This window comes from Manis pentadactyla, chromosome X (assembly GCF_030020395.1).
Source record: "Manis pentadactyla isolate mManPen7 chromosome X, mManPen7.hap1, whole genome shotgun sequence".
Taxonomy (NCBI): domain Eukaryota; kingdom Metazoa; phylum Chordata; class Mammalia; order Pholidota; family Manidae; genus Manis; species Manis pentadactyla.
The window spans coordinates 142,277,218-142,287,786 of NC_080038.1; the positions used below are offsets into that span (position 1 = coordinate 142,277,218).

Below are 10,569 nucleotides of genomic sequence, written 5' to 3' on the forward strand. Positions count from 1 at the left end.
TGAGCTGCTCTGGGGCCCCAGGGCCCACGCAGAGGCCGGTGAGGTGCAGGTCCAGCAGTTTTTGCTCAGGCTCCTTAGCAGGGCTGCAGGCTCTTCCCAATCCCCATCCCAGGAGGCTAGAAGCAATGAGGAACAGGGTCCCCAAGTAGAGGGGCGGCCACGCCCAGGCCAAGCCCCCATCAGGCAGGCGCTTCTGCTGGGCATGCAGTCAGGCCCTTTCTCCCTCTGGCCTAGGAGAGAGAGCAGCCAGCACTCTAAGGTGCGCTGGTTCTGTGCCATGTGGGCTAGAGCCTCTGGGCTCCTGTTCTTCCCGACCCCATGGAAGTGGGTCTTTGTTTCCTCTGGCACGTCTTCCTGTTGCTCCTTTTCATAGAAAGGGGGATTAGCTTCAGCACCTGTTTCTGAATGACATCCACCCCCCATGTGTGCGTTCTTGAGCCATTTCACCAGTCAGTGCTACGTTGCTGTTTTGTAGACACATGGGGACACCTTCCATCTGCGTTTGTGATCCGCAGCCAGGTCACATGGCACCGGCCTCGCCATTCCCTCAGAAATGTGATGCAAACTAGCAGTAAAATGGATGGTGCCCAGAAATGGAGAAATAAAAGTATAGTTGGTTAATTCTTGCTCCTGATTCCTTCTGGTGTGTCATTTTACAGAACTAAAATACATACACATACCTGAACGTGCTTCCTGTATTCAAGAAACGAGGAGAAATGTAAGGCCGGTAGCTAAGACCCCTGCTCCCTGGCTCAGGATTCCCAGGCCCTCCCTGGGCCTCTGCTCACTTGCAGGCCCTGTGTTAGCAGTGGGGTAAGGACACCCCAGAACCCTGACTGAGCAAGACTCCGTGACCCCTCTGTCACCCACCCTGCAAAACCAACCGCAGGGCCACTTCTGGGGCCCGGGGGGAGGGGGCCCAGCAAGGGGGCTGTTCCTGTGGGCACCCAGGGCACCAGGACAGAGGGCCCGAAAGAGGGGGCAGCAGGCAAGGACAGCCACCCACGCAGGCCCTGAGGCTGGCCCCAGGCCATGGGGCCCGCCGCCCAGGGCTGGGCGCTTTCTCCATGGCTGCAGGGCTGTGCAGAAGCTGTGGCAGGCCAAGACCGACATCGCTTTCCCCTCGCAGGGCTGTCCTCGGAGCCCAGTCGGCAGTGCTCTGCAGGAGTCGCCTGGCTGGGGGTTGGGGACCATGCGGTGGTAGTACACACGGAGGGTCATCTCTGGGACCTCTGCAGCACTGAAGTGCAAGCCAGTGTCCTCTCTCAAAGGGCCCTGCGTTCGGCAGGTACCTAATAAGGACCATCTGACTGGCGCCCACAGGCCCCAGGGTGGAATTCTGGGACTGAGGAGGCTTGGTCGAGGGAGGCTCAGACTACATACCACCTTGCCTCAACTAGACGGAAGACAGCGCCATGGACAGACACACTTCCTCTTGGGAGGACGAGAGGAGCCTGATGTCCTGGATTCTCAACCCCATTGGACATACGGTAACTCTGGAAACAAACAGCATCAGCCAACGGCCCTGCAGAAGACTTAGGCCATCAACGGGCCTAAACCACCTCAAACCAATTCCTGCTCTCTGCGGAACACGGGTCTGTGGTTTCCCAGGGCGTCCCCTTCTCTCTCATTTCCCTCCCGCCAAGTGGTCAAATCCCTTTGTGTTTGTTATCAGCTGAGCTCATGAACTAGCAGAGGCCCCAGCAGAGGAAGCACGCATTGCAGTCCTGACAGACCTCGCTGGGGAACACAGAAACTGCCTGGGGAACACATCCTTGGTATGCAACGGAAGGCAGCTGGCCTTTTAGCCAGAGACTCTAGAAGCCCCTTCTGAGAAGCCGGGAAAGGCCTCTGTTCAAGTTCTGAGCCTCCCCGGGCACGTCCCTACAGCATAAAGCCACTTCTTGGATGACTGCTTTGTGGACGTTTTAGAAGCACAAACATCAGGACAGAACCAGCATGCAGGCCTGGGGGCTCCCTCAAGGTCTACGGGCCTTAGTCTCCAAGGCCCCTTCAGAGGGTCTCTTCAAACCCTCAACTCTGCACTCCCCTCTTAGAAACAGAGGGCAGATGACCCTACTTTGTGGCAGAGCTGGAACAAGGACCAGGGATCCTTGCAGGCGGGGCCTCCCCACCGGACCGCCCTGGCTCCCTTGACAGGGTTCGTGTGAACAAAGCCGTCCATGCCGTCAGTGAGAGAATGCATGATCCCCAAAACGTAACTGCTGTTGTGTCCCCTCAATCCATGGTGAAGATGACTTGGATTTGGGTTTCGTCCCATCCTGTGGCCAGACTCTCATCGACGTGCAAATGCACGACGGGTGCCTTCATATTGGCTTCCTGGAGTCACGTCTAGCTAAACGCGTGGGCACATTCCTTAGGAGTGCTTCTGCGTGCAGGGCGCCCTCTGGAAAGTAACCCAACAGCAAACAAGGTGGTGCGATGCACCTAGCATCCGGGTAATTACAGGAGAGGGACACACGAGGGGTGGGGGTGGGCTTGGGGCACGGAGACCAGGCCTGGTGTGGAGTGGATGAGGAACATGTGTACCGTTTCTGCAGAACAATATATGCCAAAGCCCAGAATCCAGTGATCAAAAGGGAAGGTGCCAGAGCAGACCGAATCAGGAGCGGGAGGTCAGAAACCCGAGGGAGCAGAAGCCAAACTACCCCGCCACAGGGAGGAAACTGGGCTCCGGGATGGAGGCAGGCCGCCAAGGAGGGGGGCTGGAGCCGAGTGTCTGGGGCAGCTGATTGGAAAGGGCCAACGCTGGTGGTCCCCAAGCAAGCACGTCTTGGGCAGTAACAAGAGTTTCTACGGAGAGGAAATGGCAACTAAAGACAAGTACGTTGTGATCTGCAGAGGGACGAGATCTGGAGGCAAGCAGAGCTCAAGGGGATTGTGCCAAGCGCAGAAGAGGCACGGGGCCACCCGAGCACACGTCGGCACTGGGGACCACCGTGGGTCTGAGGGGCTGTGGCCAGTACCGAGGTCGAGGAGCGGCAGGAGCTCTCCCGCCCTGCTCGGCACAGCCGGACTCTGCGGACAACGTGACTGCACGGGCAAGACTACAGGACTCTCTGTTTGGGCCCAACTCTGGTGTGAGCAGCACCGACCAAGCAGCAGGAGCAGATGAGCCGATGGAAGAGACCAAGCAGGGTGCCTTGGCAGGGGAGGGCAACACGGAGAGAACGGGCGAGACTAGGAGGACCCACCCGTTGGGACCGCCACCCCCGGGAGGTACAGGCCCTCAGGGACCTAGGACTAAACAGGGCCTGGCTCTTGAGCAAAGCAGAGAAGCCAGCAATAGGCCTCCCCCGCCTCTAGGGGTGGGAGTGGGCACGGGATCATGGATTCCCAGCCCAGCTGGGGCCCGGCCTGTGAATAAAACTGGGTGCCTGGCAGCACATGGGAGCCCCCTCTGGGAATGGCAACCACACCGCCCCAGGCTTCTCCCAAAGACTGAAGCGGGGTGCCCCACACCCATCCCCTCCCACACTCAGGGCCAGGGCTCCTCTACAGGCCGGCCGGTAGCCACCTTTGTGACATCACGTGGCAGCCAGAGGATGATGACCTAAGCAGCGGGTTTCCCCCCTACCAAGACCTCTTCCAGAGGGAGATCCTTCAACCGTCTGGCTCAGACAGAATTTTTGAAACGGACAGCCTGAAGACTTTGATCCGCCAAATGAACCTGTATGGATTCAGCAAAATACGCCCCGACGACCCTTGCACGTGCTCTCCAGGGAACAAGAGGATGATGGTAAAGTAGAAAGTCCTTCTGTTCCCTGTGTTGTGTCACTCCCACCCCTCCCGAGTAGATCCGGGGGACCGTCACGCTGGGAGCGTTTAGCTCCCGAGGGTGACTTTTTCCTCATGAGATGTTAGTTACCAAGAGATGAGACGGTATGGATGGATCCTCAGGTTACACTACAGCCCCTTAGAGACGACCTGCAGGTGTGACCACAGGCTGAGGCCAGTTAACCCCAAGTAGCGATAGTAACACCTTAACCGCTGCATTGCCGATCTTTAGTGCACTCAGCCGTAAAGCCTAATCCAACTTGCCAACAGTTAAAAAAAGATGTCCTCCTCAGCCCTGGCAGAACAGCCCTGCGGCCCCAGGACAGAGGCGAGCTGGGAAGCCGCAGGGCCCCTGGCCATGGGGAGGGTCTGGGAGGAAGCTCCCTTTCCCTTGGGGTGGGTGTCTTCACAGCCAGCCAGACTTCAGGCACGTGTAGTACTTAGGGAGGTGTAGTAGTGCGGTGGTGTGGGTGTCGTAAGCGGGAGGGGGTAGCCCAAGGTGGCTGGAAATCCTGGCCCGAGACGAGCCTTGGCTTCCGCTGTCCTCTTAGATGCGGAGCACCATGTGCACACCAAGTCCTTAGCCGAGGACTGGGCTGGGGCGCACTGAGGCAAGCTCACGCAGACCCTGTCCCTTGAGCCTGGGCTGCTGCTCAGGAGACACAACAGCCTCGCTCCTGACCTCGGGGGCATCTCCTTACTTTAGTCCCATATCATGACACACGAGGGTCTCTCCCCATGGCTGCCCCTAAGATGTGCCAGGGTGCTCCTGAACAGCAGCTGAGCATCTCCAGCCCACGATCCAGCCTGCGTAAAAGCAGGGCCACCCCCTCTGCCAAGGGCTGTCCAACCCCCGCGGTCTGGCTCAGAAGAGACGGGCTGTGCCCCAGCCAGCACCGAGGGCAAAGCCCATCGTCTTCATGGGTGACGCACCCTACCAACTTTGCTAAGAAACCACCCAAAAGAAAAGACAAAAAGGTTCCCCACAACACAAAAACAACCACCACCGAACACTTTTTCGTCAGAGCTGTACTTAGGGTCCCTTCCTTGGACATCAAGTAGCTGGGGGGACAGGTCCAGCACGCATGCTTCATGAGCCAGCAGAAACTGTCACAATGGGGCAAGAGTCACGAGCAAGGACAGCAGGGGCTCGCTCCACTTCTAAGCGTGATTTCCTCTCGCTCGTGAACGAGGCTGTCCATGGCTGGCCTCTCTCGGGCCATCATTCGGCGCACGCTTGTCCCCCGGGTGATGGTCGAGCCTTCCACGAATTTTGACCAGAGAGGGGAGCGCACGAAGCAGGTCGCTTAAAACACACTTCTTTGTAAGCTCCAGGAATCAGCCAGACCAAAATTGGTGGCAGCACAAAGCCATTCACTGGCAGCTTTCCCTCTGCCCTAAAGGTCAGAGTCACTGAGCCTCTGTCGCCAGCCCAGGGGGTGACCCACAAGGACAGTCCCGCTCCCCCATCCCCTGCAGCCGACTGGGGACCTGCTTAGGGCAGCAGCACACTCTGGGCAGCGCTGTCCATGGCGCTGCCGATACAGCTCGCAGCCGACTCGAGCGTGCGCGGTGCGGGGCCGGCTGACGGGTCCTGATCGGCCTGCTCTCTTGTCAACCTTCCTCTGAGGCGCCCATGCTCGTCAGGCCTCCCGCCTGAGGGAATCAGGTGCTCTGGGATGTCTACCTGGAAGACGTCCTTCCCGCCTCTCCTGGGGATGGGCTCCAGTAGCCACCTGGGGTTGGCCAGGGTGGTCAGGTACTTGTGCTTCAGGTCCGCCAGCACAGCTTGGCTTTCCAGGTGTGCAGCCTCGTCAGGAGCTAGGAGTTCTGGGCACCGCACAGTGTCCCCAATGTCCACGAGCCCTGTGCACAAACGGAGAGGCACCTGGATGATATTCCTCGGTAAGCCCAGGGCTGCCTGGGGGAGAACGTGCTCACTCAACTCACGCTACCCCTGGCAGGAGACTGACGCAGTATCGCCAAGCGGGCACGGAGGAGCCAACAGGCTGCCTCCCAGTCAGCGCTTCCCACGAGCCAAACGCTGCTCGGGGAGCTCTGGGCGAGGACGCAGGAGGCAGAGAAGCCGAGAGCAGAGGGCCTCATCCTGCACGACCCCACCCAAGTCACGGGCAGGCCCCAGCGACACTGCTGAGGGAGGGTGGCAGGTACCAAGGGGCCCCTGTAGGGGACAGGCACTCAGGTCCCTGAGCACTTCCCCAGGTGACATGGAATCTCGGGGGGGCAGGGGACATGGTGCGGCAGGCTGTGGGGCTGGGGAAGTCATGTGGAGCCAGGCAGGTGGCAGCCTGGGCCCAGAGGCACCCGGACCCCCTTTGTGCCATGCTGCTGCACATGCACACACACAGAGACGGAGGCAAACGCCACGTGCACACACGGACCTGGCCCTGCTTCTCAGAGCTGCACTGAGTCCCAGAGCGGAGAAAGGGCTAACCCGAGCTCCCGAGCTCATGGAAGCCCAGCTGCACCACCCGCAGCCCGGGGCCAGGTGCATCGCCACTTGCCAGCTACCACTCCACGGCCGTACTTCTCCCCTTCCCGAAGCAAGGCCTCGAGCTGAGCGGGGGTCACCCCCAGCCTGTCCACCAGCAGCTTCCTCCAGGTGGCATCTTCCCAGTCCCGGACAGCAATGTGGATGGCGATGGTACAGCTGCGGTAGCCGCTCAGCAGCGGATGCCAGCGCGTCTCCACCGTCTTGACCCCGTTTAATACGAAACCTGCATAAGGCTGCCGGAAGGACAGGCAGCCGAACGTCATCTTCCCAGAGCTCCTCGGACCTTCCACGGCCTGCGGAAGCACAGAACTGTGGATGTCAACGAGCATCGTCCAGCAGCCCTCCAAGCTCACGGCCCATGGGCCTGACCTCTCCCCAACGTCCCCTGGGTGCCGAAACCCCAGTGACCAGGATGCTGGGCGAGTGGAGATGGTTGCCTCCTCTCTTCCAGTGCCACGCAGTCAGATGACAGGAAGGGAGGGGGTGCGTCACTGGGGGGGACTCATCCAGCAGATGGAGTCTCTGGGGAGCTCGTGAAGGTGGGTGGGGACAGTGACAGAAAGGCACGGGCCCCAGAAGGCATGTGTTCTCTTCGAGGACCAAGTTCACTGAGCCCCAGGGCAGCTCAGAGGATGGAGGGAGCGCCCCTTGTTTTCACAGCTCAGCGCACTGGCTCTAGCCCTCTCCCAGCACAGAGAGCCACAGTCCTGAGGTTCACATGTTCTCCCGTCACCATCGGTACCCCAAACCCCTTGGCACCCTGGGCCTGCCACTGCCGAGGTCCTGCAGACCCGAATCTCCCCAGCCCCTACCCCAGGGCTGACGAGCACACATCCTCGGGGTGCGACCTCAGCTCAGGCCTGGGGTCACCCTGTGAACTCAGATGGCCTCTGTCACCTCACCTGTCTCCTCCCCAGCCCTCTGGGTGCTACCCTCCTTCAACTGCCTCCCACAGCACTGTTCTAGCAGATGTCCCACCCCACGCGAGCCTACAAGGAGAAGTTGAAAGAGAGCAGGGCCAGGTGACACCAGTGCACATGCACCCTCTCCGGGCCAGGTGCTGGAATGGGCACGACCCACAGGTCAGAGTTTGATCCTCACATAACCCGGTAGGGGCAGTGCTGCTGTCACCCACTCCAGTGCTGAGAAGCAGCTGCCGAGGAAAAGAGAGACGGCCCACGATTCCAGGGCACTTGAGTGCACGCCCTGTCCTCCCCTCCTGTCCTGGTGCCTGGAGCAGGGGTGGTGGGGTTCCGCCTCCTGACTGGAGGACAGAGTTGTGCAGTGGGAGGAGCGGGGCCCCAGGCCTGAGCCTCAGCTGGGTGGTGGCACCTCTCGGAGCCTCTGTCTCCACGTGACTGTGAGGACGGGAGGCAACGTGCTGAGGGCACCTAACAGGACAGTCACAGATGGTGACCTCCCATCGTCGTCATGGCGCCCCACCCACGAGCACCCGCACCCTGCCTCCTCCGTCCTCCCTATCTTTCTATAGGCCAACCTGACCTCAACCACATCCTCTTGTTTAGGAAAACTCGCACACTCCTCAGGGCCAGCTCCAGGTGCACCAAAGCTGCCTCGTGTTCACCTCTTTGCCATCCCACTGTCTTTCCTGTCCCTGCACCCAGGTCCTCTGCTTTCCCTCCGCTTCTCACGCCAAGCAGCCCTGTGAGCTGCCGTGTGATGTGCTCTGGATCCCACCCCTCTCGCTTGCTCAAGGACCTTGCTCTGGCCATTGTCTGCCCCCGCTCTGGCAGCCTCACTCCCCCTACCCTACCAGTAGATTCTGATTCCATCTTTAGAGGGCCACGCCTGCACCCCCTTCACCACGGGGACAGAGACACCCACCCCCTGAGCCTGTGCCTCCAGAGGCCTCCAGCGTCTGCCTCATTGTCTAAACCTCCATGCAGCAGTCCTCAGCAGAGCTGTCTATGCTTGCAGCCTCTCCCTCCCCTCCACGCACTGTCAACCCTCAACTCCGCTAGTACACCCGTCACCACAGGCACCAGTGACCCGCCCCACACCTGCTGCCTCCTCCTCTCACTCACCGCTCTGCAGCCCCGACACGGCTGACTGCCCCTCCCGCCCTTCCTCCCAGGCTTCCATGTCGCACGCTTGCCTGCTCTGCCTACCTCCACATGGGCCACAGCTGCTCGGCCTCAACTTCCATGGCCAGCACAGACTCAGGTCCCCAAATCCACTTCCCCTCCACCTCCATAAGTGGCTTTGCCACCAACCTGATTGTTCTTGTCCCCGACCTGGCGGCCGCCCGTGCTCCCTTTCCTGCACCCACCACTCACGTCACATGGCTGCTATCTCCACAGCCTATCCTGAACCTGACCCCTTTCCCTCGTCCGCACAGTCCCACTGCCCTCTTCTGCAGTCTCCCCGATGACCCCTGCCTGGCAGTGCCCCCACTGTGGCCAGAGTGGTTCTGCTCCAGGGGCGATGTGATCACGTCGCTCCCTTGCTGAAAGCTTCCAGGGGCTCCGTCCCCAACCAGCACGGACACACATCTCCCCAGGGCCCACCGGGCCCCACGAAATCTGCTCCCCCCCCCACAACAGCAGCCTGCTCTCCTCTCTCCCTTATTCACCACCCCTCAGCCACCAAGGCCTTCCGTCCACCCCCAGAACATCTAGAGTTTGTTCCTATCTCAGGGGCCCTGTAGGTTGTGCTACATTGCACTGTACTCATGTTCTGCCCCCACATACACCCCAGCCCCGCCATCCATGTATTGAAGTCTCATTCCCCAGTATGTCCGAACATGACCATATACGGAAAGGAAAGGAATTTCCAGAGGTAATCAAGTTAAAATGAGACCATGAGGGAGGACCTAAAGGTGCCCTCCTGTCTCTGGAGGCACAGAGTACCTGTTCTGTGGACTTGGGATGACGCGCTTTCCCACTTGTCTTGGCTTCTTCACCTGCACAAAGACAAGAGGGATCGTGAGAACAGGTGGTTAGGTACAAGTCAGCAATGTTGGCTAATGACCAGAACAGTCTGGTACTCAGTGGGGATTGCAGACCACCAGGACCCAGGAGGGTCCATCTGATGGGAAACACCTCACTTGGCTCACGGTTTGATCCTGCTGATCATGGCAGTGGGTATCCCCCCACCCTCACTGGGCCAGGGTCCACAGGGCTGCCAACCAGCAGGCACAGAAAATCATTTCTTGTAATTTCAAGTGGAGGGAGTCCTTACAGCCCAGCAGACCCGGAGTCCAATAGGAGAAAACTGTCAAGTCCCCCCGCACTGTCCCACGGGCAGGTTTCGGGGACCCTATGAACAATCCCGTTCCCCTCAACATCCTGGGTGTGCCCAGCCGGGAGGGGTGCCACGGGCAACCAGCTGAACACCGCACAGCCAGGGGCCTCTGTGAGGCCACAGACCAAGGGCCATGCGGGTGGCGCTGAGCACAGGAACGGCGGCGCACCGGTGCGCGTGGACCTGCACACTGGCGCTTCTAGGCCCAGACGAACGTCGCTGCTCCACGCCCGTGGAAGGATGGTGGGTGCGTGACGGTGGCGGAGTCGGGGCCGGGGCCGAGAAGGGTGGCCTCCGCCACTCTGCTGGTGCTCCCAGGCACAGGGCCCGGGAAACCCCAGCCCAGAGGTAACCTTGCGCGCGGAGGGCAGAGCTACTGGCATGCGCCTGACGGGTTCCGACTTCCTTCGGACGGGCGGAGCGGGTCCCGCCGAGCGAGTCGAGGGCCCGCTCGGCTGACCAGGCGGCGGCCACATGGCAGGACAGTCCTCCGCCTCCCCGTGGTCTTGTGAGGACACCCGCGGCAGGACCACCGCTTCCCACGCCCAGGCTAGGAGACGACGCGCTCCGCGGAGAGAGGGCAGAGCGCCCGGCCCGCGTCGTGGCTGCCTCAGCGCCGTCGATACTCCCTCCGCCGCCCGGGCACCGAAAACAGGGGGCAGCCGACAGCTGTCCTTCACCCGGATGAGCTGGCAGAGATGCTGACGCCCCTCTTGTGCGCAGACTCGTACCCTCGTACGCACGTACGCACGAACGTGCAGGTGCGCAGCCCTCCCTTACGCAGCCAGGCAGGCTCTCAGCCGGGCAATTAATAGTCACGCGCCCACGTACACGCGCCCGTACGCTCGCAGGCCCCGTTGTTAACCGGCGTTGTTGGGCTCACTAGGCCCTGAGGCGCGCGTGATGACCCGGCTGGGTCCGGGGCCCGCGATCGGCGGGCGAGAGCGGAGCGGGAAGTAGGAAAAGGAACGGGGGCGGGCAGGGCAGGAAGG

At 60.8% G+C, this 10,569-nt stretch overlaps 1 protein-coding gene across 6 annotated transcripts in view; it reads right to left on the minus strand.

Annotated features, from left to right (window-relative positions):
• Positions 1–4,809: 4,809 nt before the first annotated feature.
• Positions 4,810–10,569, minus strand: part of LOC118924005 (protein EOLA1-like) — a 214,213-nt gene continuing 208,453 nt past the window's right edge. Inside the window, exons 2-5 of one of the 6 annotated variants that reach the window (XM_057495679.1) lie at positions 9,184–9,236; positions 6,324–6,606; positions 5,290–5,664; positions 4,810–5,195 (exon numbers count right to left, since the gene is read on the minus strand). In XM_057495679.1, the coding sequence (XP_057351662.1) occupies positions 5,294–5,664; positions 6,324–6,606; positions 9,184–9,236 (707 nt within the window). In that variant the 3' untranslated portion in view covers positions 4,810–5,195; positions 5,290–5,293. Of the gene's footprint in view, positions 5,665–6,323; positions 6,607–9,183; positions 9,237–9,514; positions 9,681–9,702; positions 9,722–9,746; positions 10,194–10,308; positions 10,328–10,442; positions 10,510–10,569 lie in introns of those variants that run through there. The other 5 variants (XM_057495683.1, XM_036908387.2, XM_057495680.1 and 2 more) reach the window with 5 other exon arrangements.